Raw genomic sequence first — 21,322 nt, 5'->3', positions numbered from 1 at the left:
GGGTGAATTTTTGTTCCGCCTCACCCCTCTGAAATGACTCGTTCCACATCTGTGAAACACAAAATTATAACCTCTCCATCTCCTCCTTCTTCTTCCTCCTTGTTTCCATCCGAGGGCATCTTTGCTCCATTTCCGTTCCGTCTCGTCCTGTCCCGTCCCATTTCGTTCCGTCATGTCCCGTCCCGTCTTCATACCAAACGATACTAGGGAACGAGTCCATGCATGGCCCAACAATAGTAAGCTACCTCCAATTCGTACGTTAACTTACATGGAAGAAAAAAACGTATAAAGTTACAGTCACATGTTCAAATTATGGCATTATGTAAAACTAACACACTATTATTCATACTTTCTGAAATACTGACATGTTCACTCAAAATCATGGAATAAGCTCTTTCTGATAAGTAAAGGAGTCACAATTTCATGGCATGCTAGCTACTCTTTATCTTCATGGTCATTTCCCCTGTACCAAAACTTTAGCCGTGCGTATACTTTCTAAGAAAAACTTTTTTTTTTAAATTTCTAAGGACCTTATATACATTGTAAAGGTCGTTTGCCTTGGGGATTTTCATATAAAGTTCAGCTTTTTCTAAGGACGGTACTATCCACACTATTTTTTACATTTCATATACCTCTTTCAATTTCCAAATATCAAATTGAATGAATTGAATAAGATTAATGGACAAACTATTAAATGATTGTTTCCACTATTAGTCAATCCATTAAGTATAGGGGTGTAATATACACATATCATTTTTTACTTCTCACACACTCTTTTAATTTTCGATCATTGGATCAGATGAATTGAAGAAGATCAACGGACAGAAATTAACAAATGGTGTGTGAGAAGTAAAAAGAGGTGTGTGGATAGCACAACCTTAAGTATAAAGTAAAAAATGGACAGAAGAATTAATCTAGAAGACGGATTGGACCAAAATGAAAATAAAATTGCAACTATATAGGTGTAAATGCAAAAAAAGGAAACTCTATGGACGAAAGTGGTAAACCCGGATAAACTTTTCGAAAACTATTTTTCCCCAATGTAAAACGAACGATATGAAAAGGCTATAGGGAGGCGAGTGTGGACTGAGCTGCATCTAACAATGATTTCCCTGCAATTCGCAAACGCCGCGTCTTTCCGGCCAGCGCAAGTCTCCGGCGCCGGCCCCCGAAATTACCAACAGCCCACCGAGTTTTTCCCTAGAAGGAAGTGCGTTTCGGTCTGTTTCGCCGGTATTTCGGCGGATTCGTCTCCGACTCAGCCCGGAAAGCCCGAAATCGAGCTCGAATTCATCGGGGTACGCGCATTAATCCCATTAAATTACAGTTATTTGCCCTTTTTTTCCCATATTTATTTGGGATGTTGTGTTGGTTGGTTAGCCGAAGCCGGGAAACGACGGGTCGTATCCGGTGGAGAGCGCGAAGGCGATAAGTGGAGAGAAGCTGCTGAGGGATGTCATGTCGGATAACAAGGTCGAGCTCTACGCCACGTATGTGAGTTTCCTATCACTTCACTCTGCATCCTGCGCACTTTAGTTGTTTCTCCTCTGTTTCTACCGTGCGTTTTGATGTTGGGCTTTTCTAATTGTGGCCCAATATCAGTGCACCCTGACTCAAAAAAAAAACACCAAATGGTCACATAAGAAGACATAAGAAAATTAAGAGATGAAAACAAATGACGGAGTGCAAAAAGAGAAAACGAGAGTGCAGAAATCCATTCCCTAACTTAACACATTATTAAAATTCCGTGTGTCATACTCTCACATAGCCAAATTAAATTTACAGACCACGTGATTTTACGGATCTGTCACAGAATTCATAGTTTGCTTAAATATTCAATTGTGGACAATCTTTTAATTATAAAATGGAAATTAAAATTTTTGTCAAGAGTGCTTATGGACCGTATTAATTGAACACGTTATGTGGGACCCACTTGTATTACAGAAGTCATCAGCAAATTGGCCATCAAATGTGTGTCCAAATATCAGTTTCATTACTTCAGCTTTGGAACACTATTTCGAGAATTTTCATGTCGGATTTGAGTACAATTTGGTGATTTGAGGTGAACTTACTAAGCCCCAAAGGGTTAATTTTGCTCTCCACAATGTTTATCATGTGACAAGAACGTCAAGTTCGAATGCTTTATTTAGCGGATTATCATTAATTGAATTCTTAAGCAAACTACAGGAATTCAATTGCCAGAACTGAAACTACAAGGTTCTTAAGTGAAAGATCCAAAAAACTACGTGCGGATTGTAAATGTAGTTTGACTCTCTCACACCATATTGGTAGAATGATAAATTTGCGAAAAGTACAATACAAGTGATTGAATGTGTTTTGAAATGGTGTTGCAATTTAAAATATAGGGGAAACTGATGAACTGTGGAGGTGGTGGAAGCTGTGGGACTTGTATAGTTGAGGTATGAACTTTCCAACATCCGCATTCTTAACCGTCTTTTCGAGTTTCTTCGGTTGAAGGTGGAGGAAAGCTGTCAATTTTCTTTGTTCAGTTTAGTAATGGAATAGCAAGAACTGAACTCAAGCATTTGTGGTTTTTGTGCAGATTATTGATGGGAAGGATCTTTTGAATGAAAGAACAAATACTGAACTCAAATATTTGAAGAAGGCAACCTCTCTCTCTCTCTCTCTCTCTCTCTCTCTCTCTCTCTCTCTAAAAATACACTATACTTTTTCCCATACTCACTGGTTACTAATATCAAACCCCATTGCTTACATGTAAAGTATGTCGGAGTGTTCTTTAACTTCAAATCGCTTGAATTACTTCGTTTCAGTTTTTATTCAGTTCCCATTTGAAGTACATACTTAGTAAATGTCCGCTTATTTTGACATTGATTGAACATGCAGAAACCGGAATCTTGGAGACTTGCTTGTCAAACTATAGTGGGAAATAAGGAAAATTCTGGCAAGGTACTTGTCACTCCTCTGCTTTCTTTTTTCTTTACAAATCTCTCGCTATCGTAATCGTACTGGTTATTGTGGTGATTGGTGCACTAAAAGATCCATAATTTATTCACAACTTGTATAATCCTCATTGAGGAGCATGTATAAGGAGCTGGGTCGCATCCTACATTTCCATTTGGTTTTGGAGTTTTCTTTACATGTAGCGCTTTTTCCTTTCATGTTGCTGGCGTAGAAGAAACCAACATTCTTTTGTGTACCAGAGTTTTAATCTCCCGGATAACAGTGATGCTTTGTCCAACATCATGTAGTTTTGCTGCATCAAGTTGATTCCCAAACAGGTGGGAAATGTGATGCTATTAACTTAAGGATTTAGAATGTTACTGCTTGTGTCTTGGATTCAGAAATTAGGTCATATAGACACCAAACTTAAGTTGTATCGGCTTAGAATAGGATGGCACGGCGATTCTGCACTCAAACATTCTTTTTTCTAACAGATATCTTTCGGATTTTGGATTGCTGCAGGTTGTTGTTCAGAGGATTCCCCAGTGGAAAAAGTAATCGATCGAGCAATGGCGCCATGGTACATTGATGAATATAAATTCATATAGCAAATCGAGAATTATGATGACGCTTCCTCCCTAAACTCACGGTAATCACTTCGAAATGCTTTAGAACAGATTAATATGTATATCTCTCGCGTATGTTAATTGCTGTAATACCATTTGTAGACTACTTGATGCTAAACAGGGGATAAGAGTTAATATCTTGTCTTCAAATTTCCTAGAAGTTATCCAAAGGAACCAGGTAGTTCTTTGTTGTGCTGACTTTTATTCGTACGTTGCAACACGATACAACAAACCAATAACGAGGGCGAGTCATGTAAGTAGAAAACTTGCTGAGACCGGGGTGGATTTACATATTTTTCTTTCTCTATATCTCACTCCTCTTGTGACTTATCACGAGAGATAAGAAAAAAAAGTCGTACCCAGTGCACAAGGCTCCCGCTTTACGCAAGGTCTGGGAGAGGTGAATGTCGGCTAGCCTTACCCCCATTTTATGGAGAGGCTGCTCCCAAATCACGAGAGATAAGAGATAGAGAAAAAAGGAGGATACATCCCGTTACATGCCATGTGAGTTATATTACATATAAATTTGTACTATTAGAAGAATCAATAAAGGTTACATGTGATCTCGTATGTTGTAACAACGTAGATCTCTGAGGATTTAATTTAGTTTTTCCAAACTAATTTATGTCCCATGTTTTTTTAACACTTTCATGCTTCACCTTGTTGGAACCCACCCATCTCATCAACACTATTAAACCGCAGGAAACTAATAGAAATTAATCACTAAATTCCATCACACGTCATTTGATAATTAAACTATACGATCACTCAACACTGTCACGGGAGCGTAATAACGTCATACATATTTTTTCTAGGTGATAAATAGGAGAGACGCATGGTTTCTTTAGGTTGCGTAAAGTTGCAACATTTTGGTATCTTTTGTTTGCACTTTTTGCGCATCCGGTGGGATCCAAATTCTTCGTTATTATTGCCACCTTTTGAAGTCAGTATTGGTCTCATTATTCATTCTTCACTCAAATAAATTAATATTTTTGACAAAAAAATAAATATTTTATTAGAAATTTGGAAGCACATTTATCCGATATAGATTTGGATTTCGACTTTCATGGTATGAAAAGTTGTTGGGCCCACCTTGCGGAAGAGCGTAGAGGGCCACAGTGGACCACTTAGGCTTTTAGATCTGCAAACTTTCAAATGGGCTGGTTTGGCTTTATGACAAACAATTATTATTATTTTCTTTTTCAAATACAAATAAATAAACCTTCACCGAATATTTGATTTTTTAGTGTAAGAGTGGTTCGGTTTCATTTTTTTTTTGTTAGAACTAAAAATCAAACTGATCTGTTGAGGGTTGACAATAAGATATTACTTCCCATCTCAAACTTTCGTATATTCTGTATGACTTGCATTATTCATATTTGGTAACTTTTCATTAGATTTGTCAAATCTCTGATTCACTAGATTGGGGGAAATTCTCACTAAATTTTCTCGTGAGCTATTATATATGGACCGTGTCAACTCAAAATTTAAGACTAGTCTCACATGGTGGTTTCTCATGTCTGTAACGAAAACGGTGTGTTTTAGTGGGATGATTGGGAGCCAATTTGATTGTCCGATATTCTAGCTTCTGATATTAATGTATCAGTTCGTCTGTGATCATTAATAAATCAGTTTATCATTTAGAAAAATAAATAAATAAAAAACTACCAATAATTTTTTTTTTCAATTCTTAAACGTTGGTACCAAAAATCAAGCAACTGATTCAGTAGCACGAACTGCAATAAAGCCTCAGTGTCGAAAAAACCATTAATAATACTTTTATAGAATGTATACTAACAATTTCAAAATCGATACAATGTTTTTCTTCTTTGTGACACAACAGGGTTGGACGGTTTAAGCCAGAAACATAAAAACAACTTAACCCAATAAAGCTTGAACAAGTAGCTCTATCTCTATATTTTTAATCAGTCTCTTCTCCTATCATCTATCTCATATTATTCTTCAATGTATTTCTTACTCTCATATTTTCTGCCTTTATAATTTGAAACATGAATGTTTAACGTTTCCTTATTTACTTTAATTTTATTAATCATTAAGGATAAAATGACAAAAACAGTAAATTAGCATAAATTAGTTTCCATAAATGGCTCAATGGAGAATCATACACATAACCTAGACTAACATAAATTGGATCCCATTTTTTCTTACAAATAAATGAGCTTAATTATCATAATTAAGCAATTAATTCGAGACATTTCCACCTGAACTTGTGGGAATAATTACAAAAACGTCTCAAACACTTTCCTTTTCTGGTAAAATTAACAATTTGATTTGGATTGATTCGGACCTGATCTAAAACACGGTGCTAAGCTGGACTTATCTCAATAAAACCCTTTTCTAATTAAGTTTTAATTGATTGATTTGTCAATGTTGAAGAAAACCAGACTGGAAATTGAATGTTTAGATTTTCATATGAAATTCATTTGACTCTTGTCGACTTCCTCCTTCACAAGGGGATAAGGGATAAAAAATTTGAATGTCAAGCGTAATGGTGTTTTAGGATTCATACAGCCAACATCACTTAGTAGAATAAATTTTTTGTTGTTGTTATTGTCGAAAGCACCATTATTTACTCAGATGAAACTAATAATAAAATGTATGGACAATGCCAGTTTGTCTTGATTAAGATCAATCATTTTGTGAAACCTCACTTTTTCATTGCTTTTTAATAGAATTGACAATACAAATGTTTGTTTGGCTATATTTTATTGGCGATCTTTCTAAAGAGATTGTACCCGTAAGCAATTATAGAATTATTTATTTATTTATATATATATTATGGATGTAGTTTTTGTAGAAGCACCTACTTTTAAAATACTAATTGGGTAAGTTGTGCGAAGGGTTTTATTTTATAATATTACTCTCTTATGCGACGAAAAAAAAAAAAAAAAGGTTTGATGCAACAATATTTCGTTCATTATGGAACTTATTTATTGCAAAATAAGATATTTCAATATCAATCGGTAACTAAAATTTGGTGTAATAAATCGTCGAGAGTCAAAATTTCAAATTGGACGTCATTTTATATTTTTTGTTTTTAATTTTTTGAAGATGTTTTTTTGGAGATTTGAACATTTGAATGGTAACCATTGAATTCCAATCCAACTACTTATGGGTATGTGAGGTCCCCAAAAATACACTAGGGTAGCTAGGGTTCCTTCAATTCAAAGTCCGACTTGGAAGTTGGGGATGGCAGGCTTTTGCCCCTTATCTTGGCACCTAGCATACTAGCACACACAACCTTACAGGTGATTGAGACCTTTCCAACCCTTTTCATACATAAGAATCAAGATTCTCTCTTAATCTCACGTTTGAAGTTTTACAATTTTCGTATGTTCATTACATTGACTCATCTCATATAAATGCAGTTTAAATATTTATTTCTTTCTTGAACGTTTTGAATTACTTGATCTGTCATCTCATATCGAGAGAACCAAAGGAATCTGAATTTCATATGTGGGACACGTTTTTAGAGGTCAGCGTGCCCTTGCATTGTTGCTTGTAGTAGGGTCAATGTTATTTAATATAACTTGGATCAATGTTGATTATTTTATGAACACTCAAATGCTCAATTCAAATTGGTTCGAAGTTATTCAATATGGTAAAGCATAATAAATACATTAACTAATTTCAGATCATATTTTAATACTCCTTATTTAAATATTACAAATCCATAGATAAAAAACAAAGACTATAACATAGTAGAAAAAGACTTCACAAACAACTTTTGGGTAATGTTCTTTGTGCTTGTAATGCAACGTGAATCGTGGTACTCGTTTTATTTTTAAAAGATGTGCTTAGAATATTATTATTGTTGAATAAAGTATAACTTGTTTGGATACTCAATACTCTTATGTCTAATGCAAACACGTTAACTCTTTACCTTATGTATATATCTTCGTTAATAAAACTCATCAATATAAGGTTAATATTTCGGTAATAATTTTTTGCGCTTAGACGTGAATGTCTAAAATTAGAGTAAAAAATACTTCGTCTTACATTTATGTCTAGACCGTTATAAGTCTGATTGACAACGTAAAAACATAACATACCATGTATTAAAAAAGACCCAAAATTCATAACGCAAATCCGATGAATGTCATTGCCAATATCGTGTTAAAAAGGAAATAGCAAGAAGTCAAAATAAAAAATAAAAAAAAAATCATAAAATATTGTTGCTTTTTGGCTTCCGTTTGGAATTTTGGAAGTTCAAACAATAAACCCAGTCCCGCTCACGCTCCCCACCCCCTCCCCCTTTATATCAACTCTCTCTCTCCCTCTCTTTCCACTGTCACTTCTACACAATTCCTTGTCCGAAGCTGAGCATCCGGACCCCTCCTTCTTCCTCCGAGCTCTTCCGGCAGTCGCCGTCGTCGGAGCTCCCGCCAACAGAGCAAGGTCAGCTCCCACACTCTTTTTTCACTCCCACTCTGCGTGAAGGGAGAATTTTTTCATGCATTCTAGATGTTCGAGCCTCGTCGCTCTGTTATCCACTGCCAGATTCTCATGAAACCACGTCGTTTTACGCCTCGCTGGTTCGCTACATGGATCTGGCGCTGGAGTCTTTTTTTTTGTCCTTCGATTTTTTACGTTTTTAACGTAAGAAATTTGGTGCATTTTTTATTAAATGCGTTTGAGATTTTGTTTGTTTTGTGCTTTTTGACGATCGGATGGGGATGGGAGGTGGGAATTTTGAAGAAATTAGGGTTTTTGGGGCTGGATTTTGCGGTGTTTTCGGCCTCTTCCTTTTTTGGTAAAGTAGTAATTTTTGTTTTAATTTTCTGTTTGGTTGCTGGGAAAATGTGTCAGAGGAATAGAAGATTGCTAAACATTTGTTTTTCATGCATTCTGGACCTGACAAAAAAAAAAAAAAACGTTTCTCACATAATTGAATTAAAAACAGCCAATGGCTGATTAGAAATTAGGGGAAAAAACTTTTCTTTTTCTCCCCATTTTCTCAAATTTTTAGTTTACAAAAATAATAAGTGTAATAGCAAGGCTAGAAAATTGTTTTATGGTTACCCTTTTGAGATAGTTTCATGTTAATCCCCTGTTTCGCTTTCACATTGCAAGTTATTGTGTGTTTTGTCAAAGGAAAACAGAGTAAAAGACCATACATTTTTCTTCTTCAATTGAAAAATGATTAGATTTATCTTTCTGTTGTGTCAAAGGGAATCGAATTTCTGTAGATGACCATAAGGGGCATCTCTTTTTGGATCCCTTCGTAGTTTGCGTGGAACACTATGTTGGGTTGATTTGCTATGCTTGTTTGTGTTGAGTTGGACGGTACCACTTGTTGACATCAACTGATTTGAAAATGCAGGTTCAATGAACAAGGATTCGGACTGAATTCATTTGTTGGTCTTCTACAAGGCAGGCAAATATGAACAAGGAAAATGAAAATGCTTCCAAAGTTGAAGAGCCTAATGTCCGAATCACAAGAGCACGGGCTAAAGCATTTGGCGCATCCGGGGAGGAACTCTCCTCCTCGATACTTTTCACTAAACAAGAACAGAAGCGTGGTCTTCGAGCGAATTCCAAAAGAGCGGCATCAGATGAGAACAAAGCATCTGCAATTGCTACTGTTGGCTTGCAGCATAAAAGAAGGGCAGTGCTTAAAGATGTAGGAAACATCGCCTGTGAGGATTCAAATGTTAACTGCACTAATGCATCTCAGATTCAGGTATTATTTGAATGTTTCCGTTTCTAACCCTACATGCAAAAGTTCTGAATTGTCAACGAATATAATGTTTATCAAGAAATCTCACATGATTTCGAATTAATTAACTGCACCTCTGTACTTCCTAAGTAATTCTAATTTAGAATTTGTTGGTACTGACAGACTAACAAGCAGGCTAAAAGAGGACTTGGAAAGAATGTTAAGGTGGCCTCAAATGTCTCTGAAGCAATTCCAATGGTTCAAGATGACGCAAAAGCAAAGTTAGCTGAGGAATTATCCAAAATAAGGGTGGCAGAACCCTTAGAGCCCACTCTGCCAAAAGCGCCAGTACCCCAGGGTATATGTCGTACTTTGGGACAGCATAGAGGAGCAGATTTGATGCCTACAATACAGGTTCCTGCAGAATCGGCTGAACTTCGTAACCCCAAAAAGAAAGGTATAGTTTTCTGTTTCATTTTGTTCAGGAGAGTGCAACAGTATATGACTTATCTTCTTGAAGTGGCTAATTTTCTGTGCTGTGCCTATACTTGGTTAGAGTGATGCTTGCAATGTTTAAGATGACAAGTTGAAATCATTCTTTTTGCTCTGAGCCCTCCGACTGTAATGTTGAAATTTTGATTGATTAATAAATGAGGAAACTTGATTGTCTTTTAAGGGAAAGTGAAAAATTAATTACTGGCTTGTGTTTTCATGTTCATATTAGCAATGCGTAATGATTTTTTTTTTATTGGACTGTGTAGAAGGAAGTGTGGCCTGGGAGATAGTGGGGTCCTCAAATGACCCAGACATTGTGAATATTGACTCAAACTTAAAGGATCCTCTGGCGTGCAGCCTGTACGCCCCTGATATTTACAGTAATATATGCCTTGCAGAGGTTAGTATCTGAGCCATGACATTATCAATTTTAATAAGACTATTACAATATTTCGTATTCGCTTGTGTCGACAGGACATAGAAATTAAAAGTTTCCTATATAATTTTAAACATGAAATAGTTTCTGATTTCTGTGATGAATTTATTCAATTATGGTGGAGCTTGGTAAATGAAAGTGCTCCCTGGACTTGGTAAAAGAACATCAGGAACATTATTGATTCTGACTTGTAGAGGAAATTTATTCTTCCTCAGGTAGCGCGAAGACCATCAACTGATTATATGGAAAGATTGCAGCGAGATATTACTCCCAGCATGCGAGGAATTTTGGTTGATTGGCTTGTGGAGGTCAGTATCATCGGATGTCGTTATCCAAATGGCTCTAATATTCTGACGTTATGGTGTGCCTTTGCTTGAAAGCATCCATGCTAATGTCTTCTTAAATGGGATACTGAAAAACCTGGATATCAGTCCCAATCCCAAAGAATAAAGTCCAACTTTTGTTCTTTTACAGAGTATGAGCCATTTTCGTGCCATATAAAATGGATGCTTTAGTGATAATCTCTTACGTCTCTTTCAGGTTTCTGAAGAATATAAGCTGGTTCCAGACACACTTTACCTTACAGTAAATCTCATTGATCGGTTTCTCTCTCACAATTATGTTGAAAAGCAAAAACTCCAGCTGCTTGGAGTCACTTGCATGTTAATTGCCTCGTAAGTGCTATATTAGGTGTATAGATGGTGGTTTCTAGTGTACCATAGTTTATCTTTTAATAAAAAAAATCCTTATGGATGCTTACTCGGGCTATTTGATGGAATCATCTTTGGTAGACATGGACAAACTTTTTTACATATGTGTGTGGTATGTGCATTGGCATATGAGTGTAGATGAGGAAACAATGACAATATTCCTCGCTTGATTATTTTATCATTACATTACTTGAGGTGTATGTATTTTTTGTTATGGCTCAAAGGAAGTATGAAGAAATTTGTGCACCGCGAGTGGAAGAATTTTGCTTCATCACTGACAATACTTACTCAAGAGAGGAGGTATGTTCTTAAGCTCCATAGACTTTGCCTATTTTAGACTCATAAAACTTTTATTTGTTTCCGTAGCATAATTCGAAAGCAAAAACTTGGTCTTTCGTTCACATGGCAATGCCCTTACATTTTTCCTCTTTTCCATTGGTATAGTTACATACTGATACACAAACTTCCTGATTAAATCTTGCAGGTATTAAAAATGGAGATTCAAGTTCTAAATTTCTCGCACTTCCAGTTAGCTGTTCCCACCACAAAAACATTTCTTAGGAGATTCATTCATGCAGCTCAAGCTTCTTATAAGGTATTCTAAATTAAATGTCATCCGCACTTTAGCTTCTGAAAAATCAATTACCATACAAGAAAACAGTTCTATTTCAATTACTTTGTTATGCAGGTTCCTTGTCTTGAACTGGAGTTATTGGCAAATTATTTAGCAGAGTTGACTCTTGTTGAATACAGCTTCCTGAAGTTCCTACCTTCCCTCATAGCCGCCTCTGCTGTGTTCCTTGCCAGATGGACACTCAATCAGTCAGACCATCCATGGGTCTGCAATTCTGTGCCTCTCTTGTAATTGAAGTTTTTACGTTTGTTCTTGTTGAAAATTGTCTGAAGAAATGTCATGCTTATGTCTTGCAGAGCCCTACTTTAGAGCACTACACCTCGTACAAAACATCACAGCTCAAAACTACAGTAGTTGCACTGGAAGATTTGCAATTGAACACCACCGGTTGTCCCCTAAACTCTATTCGCGAGAAGTATAAACACCAGAAGGTAATATGACTGTATGAGTTTGTTTTCTGATTGGTCATGTTTGTCGGAAGACGATTCTTATAAACAGCACTTCAGTGTTCAAAGTCATGTCTATTTACAGATAATGCAGTATTCTGATTCAAATTCTTGTCTTGACAGTTCAAGTCCGTGGCTACATTGACCTCCAAACAACGGGTGGTTCACTCTTTCGAAGATCAATAATTCGCTGACTCTTCTATAAGAGCTGAATCGGGATGGATGTTTATCAGCTAGGAAAAGCTCCCTCCATTCAGGTGCTTCGAGTTTGAGAGACATCCAGATCTCCGATATGAAAGTTCCTTAACCTTCCATCTAACTTTGTTGTCTGTCTGTCTGTCCGCCCGCCCTTCGTTGCTAAATGTTATCTCGTTCTGGTGCTTCCAGATCTGTCGTTGTAGCCTCAAATTTTTCTAGATTAAGACACCGTTAGGACAAACAATTGTGTATTTGGTGTCTTGGCAAAATAATTTACCAAAACTTCTCATCGCATGGGGGAAGTTTTAAGAGCGACTGTGCCTTGGGTTGCAAGTTTTAAACATGAAATGTAGCTCCTTCATTGTTTGTATCTACAAACTTCATATATGAAAAAGAAAAATGTTGAAAAATAGTTGTCTGTCGTTCTGTTGTGATTCTATTTGATATCTTCATCGAAATAAGCAACTGAGGTAACATGTTTGCAGGTTATATGTGAGTTTTTGTGTTGTCGGATCATTTTATGGTGAAACAACTGTTATATGCTTTTTCAAGAAGTACTTTCAATGAACTTGTTTTTTAAGTACTTTTGGAAAGCACTTGAATTTTAAATAAAGTTTCACATATTTCTAATTAAATCGCTTCTAACAAAAATACTTATGAGCATAAGTGTTTTTCACACAAGTAATCTCAAACAAGTCATATAATCCAACAACTTTTCATACAAACCAACTACTCAATTCAAGGTGTTGAAAATCCTTGTGTTACGAGCCTTTAACCTAATGCAATTGCAATGGACACATCAACGGTGTCCCTCATTGAGAAGAAAACTTTCATGCACCTGTTACATAAAATAGTTCTCACATTCAAGATCATACACTAGTAACAAAATATAATGAATGCAACTCATGTTTCATGCAACGGTGCATGAAAGTTTTTCTCGTTGCGAATTTATTATTTTTTTCAAACCACATGCCAACCAACAGGAGAACCCATCATGGATATGATGTGACAACCTTACCTAGTTCCCTCTTTTATTTTTCATACATCTGATCATGCCCATACTTTTTGTTGGTGGAATCATATTTACCCATAATATTATTCCCTTTCATCATACCAGGCAGCATATAGGGATCCATTAAATCATGAAGATCTAAATAATTAAAACTGAAAAGTGCCTGCTATAATTTGGCATTGACAAAAACATTGATCTATAAATTAGTTTTGATAAAGACATAGCTGAAGCTGAACAACAAGAGAACGACTTGCATGGACCGGAACGTCACCATGGCAGTAAACCCGTTACATGCGAGTTGTTCTCGAACATCAAAGGTTACAGAGGGCAAAAAAGGAATTAGCCAATTAAGCTAGTAGTAGTAGTACAGAAAATTGTGGGAAGGTCCGTCCTCCCCAAGAAACACCATTCTGGGGAAGCAAAAGACATGGTTCCAACCAGTGGCTGTCAAAGGACCATTACAAAAATACAATCCCACCCCTGAAACTACAACCATTTTCCATACATTTCTCTTAATCTCGTCACTCCCCACCACCGTAAAAAAGAGGAAATAAGGGAAAACATCGGTTGCAATAGCATCAGTTCGGAAGTTAATTTTTAACAGGCGATTGAGGTTGCTATAGGCGTTACCAGAACTGCAGTGTTTCCGGTTACTGGCTGGAGACTAGCTGCATTCTCTAACTGCTCCCATGCTTCCTTTCGCTTCTTGGCAGCCGAGCTTTGCTTTGCTTCTTCCTCCATGTAGTGCGCGTGGCTGGAGAGGAATAGCTGATCATCCATCTCGACAAACATCTTTCGGACATTTAAAGTTAAATTAAGAACTGCTTGGTTCCAGTGGTTCTGGGAGTTCCTCTCCAAGGCTGGTAAAATGATCGGCAGAATCACTTGACGGTTATGTGCGATTAAGTTCACAATGTTGTCATTGTTCCAAAAGAAAAGGGCCCTTTCAGCTACCTGAAACATTTTAAGATACATAAGTTTCAAATTCTTTTCCCAAGAATGAACTTACACAAGCATTCATACAATCCACGACAAACACTAGAAGCAATCATCGAATTCCACTTTATGCATTCCTAAAAGTTCATCCTAAAACTTCTAGGTCCAAAATATACTTCAAAATAAACATGATACAGGGCAAAGTGAAGAATAAACACAATACTTATTAAACGAGAAACTAAACTCGGAGGGAAAATTACCTGGAAGTGGGAACTGTTAATGCAGCATGCAATCCGGCAGAACAAAGGGGCCATGATCTTCTGAAATTCCACCATGTTAACCGATTCCAAAATCTCTTCTAACTCACCCAAGAACATCACCTCTTTCTGACTACCTGTTATCGGCCAGTATTTCAACAAACCCTTTATAACAACACTAGCCAACTTCGGCTCCTTCTCTATAAACTGCGTGACGCAATAGGACAACTGTTGGAAGTAAGACCCTAGATTCTTCGGCTTATGAAGAGGAATCAAAACCCTCCACAAGAATACCCTGTGCTCCTCTTTCAACGGCAACGCAAACCCACTAATAATACTCCCAAATATCTCCAGCAACTCAGCAATCCCATTATGTCTGTCAGTCTCAAACAAAAACCGATAGAATATGTTGTTGATAGCCTTGCGAATAAACGGCCTATGAACCATGAACTTGCCATAAATCCTATGCAGAATGGTCTTCAAACAGTCTCTCTCCCTAGGGTCCTCGGAATCAAACAACTCAAGCAACCTCAAAATAAACGAATGGTCTACATACTTCTTCGCAACCTTCGCGTCAAGACACGAAGATGTCACGAATTTAAGCAGCAATTCATACACAATCTGCAAATGCGGCCAGGCGGGGTCGAACATGGGCTCATCATCATCGTTCTCACCCGCCCCGCCGTTGGAATGGGACCGGTAATTTGGCGGAAAAACTCTAAACAGATTAATGGCACACATTCTACAGGTTGCTAAAATGGCTGGCTCGCTGAATCTCATCGACCCAATTGCTACAAAGTCTACAAGTTCAAGCAATGTCTGCCTCTTAACATCTTTCTCTATCGAATTCTTAGTTGGGTCTGTGAAATCAAACGTTACACAGCAAAGGCTCACCTTGCTGACGAAGAGGTTCATCTTCTCTGGCGTCGGCACGTCCTTGAACGGCACCAAAGGCTCGATTCCGGCCACCACGCTCGCCGGAAACACCGCGGACGACATGCGTTTCGGTGCGTTCGCTTTACCTGGGCCCGAATTATTTCCGCCGTTGGATCGAGGGGTGCCACCGCCCAGGCCCGACGGCCCAGTCCGACTCCCGGACCGGGGCGTGTTTGTCCGCGGCGACTCGGGCCGCTCGTCGGATTTCAAGGCCTTCCGCGGCAGTTTACTGAGGAATTGCTTGAGCATTGTGAAAATTTATCAAAATATCAATCAAAGACGGACTTCAGATCAAACCCATATGAAATTAGGGAAGACCAAACCCTTAATTTATATACATTTCATAAATCTGAGCTCGAATTGGGGTAAAACAGAGACGATGTCTGAAATTTCTTGAGGGAAATGTTTGAAATTGAGGAGGGCATTGATCAAAAATCAAATCTTGGCAATGTGGGTCCTCGGATTCTGATTCCAAAAACCAACACCAGCAAGAACAGCAACAATGCAAAACTCTGATAGGATTCAAACTACATTTGCAACCTCACCAATCAAACATGAAACCTCCCAATAACTGTGAAGACAGAGAGGAGGCAATGTAAATGTACTTGAAAAGTGGGGGCAAAGTTTCAGATTGATGAAGGTTTGAATCTGAAAATTTGAAGGAAAGATTTGAACTTTGAAACAAAAAGGAACACCCTTTTATTTTTGTCGCAAAAAAATGAAGAGAAAGGACCGAGATTCTTTGGGTTTCTTAGTTTGTGATTATGGGATGCAGAATTGCAGATTATTGTTTGTGATCTCCATGAAAGAGAAATGGACCCATCTCTGGGTTTTTACTTTTTTTTGTTTTCTTTTCTCTCGGTAATTTATTATTATTATTTTTTTATCTTTTTTGTTTGATAGGAGAGAAAATTATGGCATTTTCTCGGGAAATGCAGGGTGTTCTCTTTAGGACAGTAAGTTAACGAAGTGAAATTAGTAGTAATTAGTAAAAAGTAACAGGTAAAAATAGTTTTTTATTTTAAAAATGGTGGGTGAAAAACAGGGGTTTTGGCGTGTAGTGTGAGCTGGATTAGGGGATTGATAAAGTGGTAACACGAATATGAATTGATTTGGTTTGTTTCTTCGTTCTGTTTTTTTGACAGGCAGATAGAGGTGGATTTGTGGGACAGAGATCCAGCCGGATCTACCCCACCAACTTCTAAGGATCCAAAAAACCGGACATTTGAAATTTGATCTAACGATTACAATTATTATCATTTTTAGACGGATCCCTCTGTTTATTACCGTTTGATCAAATTTCAATAGTCCGGATCTCTGGATCCTTAGGATTTGGTGGGGAGAGATCCGGCTCCAGATGATGTTTTGGGAATTATTTTGGGAATTATCTTTCTCTGAAAAAATGGTTTTCGAAATATATCTATAAAAAAAAACTAATGAAAAAAATTTGAAAACTTTGAATTTTAACGATAAAGACAAAATAAATGGTAAAGTGAATAGTATCAAGATTGACTTTTTAGCGTAAAAATATAATTTTTCATTAAAGTGAACAATACCATGAGTTTTTCGTTAAAATTTCTTTAAAAAAATGTAATAAATTTTGCGAATATAAATAAAATTGAGACAAGTTTTAATATCCCCATTGTAATATACTAGAGGAGATTGCGACGTGTCATACTGTTTTTAAGGACGAACTTTTTTAGATAAGTCATACTGTCACGTATTGTTATAATTTGAATTTAAGTAAAGCAAAGGCAAAACAACGGTGGACTAAGCCTAGCTCGGGATGGTTTAAGTTCAATTTTGATGGCGCGTGGGGCGAAAGATCAAAGAGGGGAGGTTATGGTGTGGTAGTGCACGACTGTTCAGGCAGCTTTATTGCTGCAGTTTCTGGGCATTTTTGCCATGTAGTAGTAGTTCACCACTACATGCTGAGATGCTTGCGGCTCGAAGAGCAGTGGAATTTATAAATGGCCTTCATAGATTTAGTTCGAATATGGTGTTGGAGGGAGATTTGAGGGTGGTGATTGCAGCGGTGAGTCGTTCTGAGGACGACTGTTCTTTCTTGGTACCTATAATTTATGACATCAGATGACACAATGCTGAATTTTGCGCATCACAAGCTAACGATGCTTTGTTAGAAGATAATCAATTGTAAATGATGTTGTGTTGAAGATAGTTATTAGTGCGGGACTTGTTTTCCCTTCAACTTGGTTGAAATTCCCGGCAAGTTTTTTATCGAGACCTATATAAGCATCCTATCATCTTCTAGTACGTTTTATTTGTATTAATAAATATCGTACTTTCTTTATAAAAAAATAAATAAAGGCTTTGGTAGGATCATCATAGTATTACACGGTTTAATTAGTTTGTTCATATTTACTATGTATATTTATTTATTAATAGTAAATCATAAGTTCATGAAGTGTTAATAATATCGCCAATTATATTATAAGCAGTGGATTAATAACAAACTGTCTCAATGTGATTATGATACTAAAAAATTTAGGTTTATTACACAAAATAACAGTATAACGATCGTTCTAAAATTTCTCGATTTTATAATCACGTTAAAAAATCTTCACTTCAGTTTTTATTTGTTGGTTGAAGAATGTCTAAGTTTCATGTAAAGAATGTTACGCAAACAACATATTTGCTTACTTGAAATTAAAATGTTAAGAATGGGGTCAACAATTACTCTCCATGATAAATATAATTCATAGTATTTCAGTTATTTTGATATTAGGTTCAATTATCGCCAAAAGCAAATTCGAATCACATTATTGCTAGTAAAAAATAAAATAATAACCCACCCAGTAGTTATAGATGTCATAAAATGTTAGTATAGACTCTTCAAGATTATATTCGGGTGAAATACTTCTAAGTTCCGAGGCATTTATGCTAACCAGGATCAGAAGAATTATAAAAGGGGGACTTGTAGTCCATTCATTTTTAGCTTGACCTCGATCAAATGAAACTTAAAAGTTCTATCATCGAAACATAGCCTAAAATATGTTTAAACTATGTTTGGGTGAAGGACTTCTAATTCTCGAGGACTTGAAGCCACGTTAGTAGGAGAAATTGATCATGAAATGTTAAATGAGATTCAAAATGCACTTCATGCGTATTACAAAGACATGTGAAAGAGATTTACAAATAGAAATTAGTCACTTACAAATTCTTCTACATGCCCTTGTAATGATTATGTAGTGTATTTTATTCCCTTTTTGTAGTCGATTTCTTCCTCACTTAGGTCATTTTGTGATTGTTTGTTATTTGAAAAAAAATGTTTCTAATGTGCTTTAAGAATAATCGAATGTAAAATAAAGTAGTTGAGCGTTGATAAACTAAAAATTTAAATTGTTGTGAGTATGAAGAGCAGTGTAAAAGTGTTTGATAGGTTTTAATGTAAAAATAATAATTGTATACAATGAAAAAATGGACATAATAATCAGGGTAGTGGTAACAACAACGGTGACGGGGGCAATGGAGGTGATGGCTTCGACAGTTGTGGGCGTATGGGGTTGGAACCAATACCAAGGTGTAGTGGTTGGGGTGCAGACGGTGGTGGTGCTTGTGGTCGTAGTGGTGGTGAGGGCGATGGTAGATTATGGCTGATGTGATGACAACTTTGATGGTGGTGATTGTTGTGCTGCCAGTGGTGACAATTGTGATGATATTGATGGTGGTGGTGGCGGTGATTGTTGTGATTGTGGTGACGATTGTAGCAGCGACAGTGGCGACAACAATAATGATGGTAATTACAATACTGATGTAAAGGTAATAGTTGTAGGAAGGTGATTGCAGTCAATTTATTCTTTAATAGAAAAAATGTGTGTCGTGCTTCCTGTTTGTCCGAAATAAAAAAAAATATGTGTGTCGTAGAATGACGCATTTAGCTTAAAATGTAAAAAGATTTTTTGAGACAGAAAGTCGTTCTATCGGGGAATTAATCATTTTTAGTCGCTCCGAGTCCAAAAATATAACTTATGTAATTGATGAGTAATGCATTTACTTGTTTCAGGCCTAGGCCTTTCGGACTAGCAGGGACTGGGTTTCTTGGACAGCAACCTGGACAATCTAATACTTTGGCCCAGAACATAGAATCCACACTTGGGGAAAAGCTTTTATACATGTATATACTACGTGAATATGCCATGTCCTGGCCCTCCCAACTAGGCCAGTTGTACGCAATTTTGGTCTTAGCATCTTGGCTCTTTCTAAACGCCTTAAGTGCGTTAGATAGTAAACTGCTACTGAATAGTCCAATGACTAAACCTAATGGATAGCTAAGCTCGTCTAATATTTCTTTTATCAGTTTTCAATTGATGACGAGGATCTCATGTCTTGTTTCAGTTACTCCGATATTATTATATCGTTTCTTAAAAAAAACAAAAGTATATACCACCCATCGTTGAATTTATGAAAGTTGAAGTGGGAGTTAATGCTAATGTTGAAGAGTTTGGTTTAGTGGACTCGTGATAGGCTTGTAGATATCTCTCATTAAAATACAATAAAAAATAATTCTGGTGTGAGACGCTTCTTGCACTTTGAAAATTTTTGACAATATTTTTCATCTAAGCATTGATTTGGCACCCTATATTATTTATATGAATTATTATTGCCTTTAACGAACATTATAATTGTTTAAAATCCTGGTTGACATTCATTTCCTCAGTGGTAGTGTTTTAGATTTATAAATAGTTGGATGCGTTTGGACGAAACAATTATTTGGTAGAGTGCTATTTGCGTATATACAATATTAGTTTTTTTTTTTATAGAAAAGGAAGGCACGTTGGATTTTGAGATTTTTTGAGTCTTTGATACAGGTGGAGGTTGATGTAAGCAATAAGCATGCCGCAATATTAAATTTGGACTTGAACTGTCTGCTCTCACCATTTCAAGCTTTTTTCATGTCTGTTGTTAATGTTAAGATACGTTAATATTTTATATTAATTTTTTTATAAAAATAATAAGATAAATAATAATAAGAATATAAAATATTAACGTAACTTAACTATAATCACAAAAATAAAAAAGCATGAAGAGAGTATGGAATGCGGAGGGCAAACAAGCCAACAAGTCTCAGTAAAGTTCGGGGTGGAAACTGATATTTGCTAAAAGGACCACACGGAAACCGAAGCTCTGGTATCTGCACACTGACCCAACTTTATTTAATTTTTTTTTTTAACAAGTTCATCTTTATTTTTTTTCAAAGGCAAATAGGATATAAAGTCTATTTACATTTCAGAATTCACATTCTGTTTGAAAATTAAGTTTTCGGTACTGTTTATTTTAACGAAAAATAATATTTTTACATTAAAAAGTTAATCATTATAATATTATTTTTAGTTTTTATTTTATGTTAAAACTCAAAATCTTCAAACCATTTTCATTAATTTTTCTTTTTTTAAATGAATCACAAAATTTATTTATTTTATATTTCTTTATAAAATATTATAATTGTATCCGTTTGTATTTCTAGTCTTATTGTCAGCTTGATCCTTCAATAAAAAAAAGTTACAGTGTGAGTTAGAGCGTCTCGAATGATATAAGCAATTAAATTTAGAACAAGCAAAATTGTACTGTAAAGGCTCAATTACCTTGTGAAAAATTTGTCGCTCCAATAGATCATGTATACGTAAACCAAGTGTACAGAATTATGTTTTATTATTTTCTTTCATCTATAACATCTACTTTTATCTTTTAGTCTTGTCATCTTTCCCCACATAGAATATTTTATTATAAAAAGGTGGGAGCCCGAACTGCCCACGGAAGAAAAAATTGCCTACTTTGGACGAGTATGCAAAAATCAAAATTTGCAAATTCAATTGTCTATACTGTTGGAGCTAATTTTACCAACGTGACTTATCAAAATAAATTTGCCTACTCAGTTATACTATTGGGAATGCTTTTAAACCCGTATATGGTCTGATACGTAGCTATATTTGCATCATACGAATAAAAGATTAATAGTTTAAACCGAAAGAAATATAATTAGCTGATAATTATATATAAATAAATAAAAAGAAGC

The 21,322-nt window shown here is 36.1% G+C and overlaps 3 protein-coding genes across 3 annotated transcripts; 2 read left to right on the top strand and 1 right to left on the bottom strand.

Annotated features, from left to right (window-relative positions):
• Positions 1-1,036: 1,036 nt before the first annotated feature.
• LOC126604392 (photosynthetic NDH subunit of subcomplex B 3, chloroplastic) lies at positions 1,037-3,746 on the top strand. Its single transcript, XM_050271628.1, has 6 exons — positions 1,037-1,298; positions 1,381-1,494; positions 2,367-2,420; positions 2,564-2,626; positions 2,866-2,928; positions 3,445-3,746. Exons 1-6 carry the CDS (start codon positions 1,104-1,106, stop codon positions 3,478-3,480), a joined length of 525 nt encoding a protein of 174 aa, XP_050127585.1. The 5' UTR covers positions 1,037-1,103; the 3' UTR covers positions 3,481-3,746.
• Positions 3,747-7,804: 4,058 nt separating this feature from the next.
• Positions 7,805-12,557, top strand: LOC126604378 (cyclin-A2-2-like). Its single transcript, XM_050271606.1, has 11 exons — positions 7,805-7,967; positions 8,893-9,252; positions 9,412-9,685; positions 9,990-10,123; positions 10,375-10,467; positions 10,700-10,833; positions 11,094-11,169; positions 11,354-11,464; positions 11,558-11,707; positions 11,800-11,934; positions 12,073-12,557. The coding sequence occupies exons 2-11, from the start codon at positions 8,953-8,955 to the stop codon at positions 12,133-12,135; spliced, it is 1,470 nt and encodes a 489-aa protein (XP_050127563.1). The 5' UTR covers positions 7,805-7,967; positions 8,893-8,952; the 3' UTR covers positions 12,136-12,557.
• A 781-nt stretch (positions 12,558-13,338) lies between these two features.
• LOC126604377 (serine/threonine protein phosphatase 2A 57 kDa regulatory subunit B' kappa isoform-like) lies at positions 13,339-16,191 on the bottom strand. Its single transcript, XM_050271605.1, has 2 exons — positions 14,356-16,191; positions 13,339-14,113 (listed from the first exon to the last, which is right to left on the bottom strand). Exons 1-2 carry the CDS (start codon positions 15,535-15,537, stop codon positions 13,757-13,759), a joined length of 1,539 nt encoding a protein of 512 aa, XP_050127562.1. The 5' UTR covers positions 15,538-16,191; the 3' UTR covers positions 13,339-13,756.
• Between the last annotated feature and the right edge of the window lie 5,131 nt (positions 16,192-21,322).

The sequence above is a fragment of the Malus sylvestris genome, chromosome 15 (assembly GCF_916048215.2).
Source record: "Malus sylvestris chromosome 15, drMalSylv7.2, whole genome shotgun sequence".
Lineage (NCBI taxonomy): Eukaryota > Viridiplantae > Streptophyta > Magnoliopsida > Rosales > Rosaceae > Malus > Malus sylvestris.
Note: the sequence above shows the minus strand (reverse complement) of the source record. Positions and strands in the feature narration are given on the sequence as shown.

Excerpts from the sequence above, each read along its gene's own strand:
- LOC126604392 (XM_050271628.1), top strand. The coding sequence starts at position 1,104 with ATGATTTCCCTGCAATTCGCAAACGCCGCGTCTTTCCGGCCAGCGCAA. Across the intron at positions 1,495-2,366 it reads TCGAGCTCTACGCCACGTAT|GGGAAACTGATGAACTGTGG; the intron begins GTGAGTTTCCTA and ends TTTAAAATATAG. Across the intron at positions 2,929-3,444 it reads ATAAGGAAAATTCTGGCAAG|GTTGTTGTTCAGAGGATTCC; the intron begins GTACTTGTCACT and ends GGATTGCTGCAG.
- LOC126604378 (XM_050271606.1), top strand. The coding sequence starts at position 8,953 with ATGAACAAGGAAAATGAAAATGCTTCCAAAGTTGAAGAGCCTAATGTC. Across the intron at positions 9,253-9,411 it reads CTAATGCATCTCAGATTCAG|ACTAACAAGCAGGCTAAAAG; the intron begins GTATTATTTGAA and ends TGGTACTGACAG. Across the intron at positions 11,935-12,072 it reads AGAAGTATAAACACCAGAAG|TTCAAGTCCGTGGCTACATT; the intron begins GTAATATGACTG and ends TTGTCTTGACAG.
- LOC126604377 (XM_050271605.1), bottom strand. The coding sequence starts at position 15,537 with ATGCTCAAGCAATTCCTCAGTAAACTGCCGCGGAAGGCCTTGAAATCC. Across the intron at positions 14,114-14,355 it reads TTAACAGTTCCCACTTCCAG|GTAGCTGAAAGGGCCCTTTT; the intron begins GTAATTTTCCCT and ends AAAATGTTTCAG.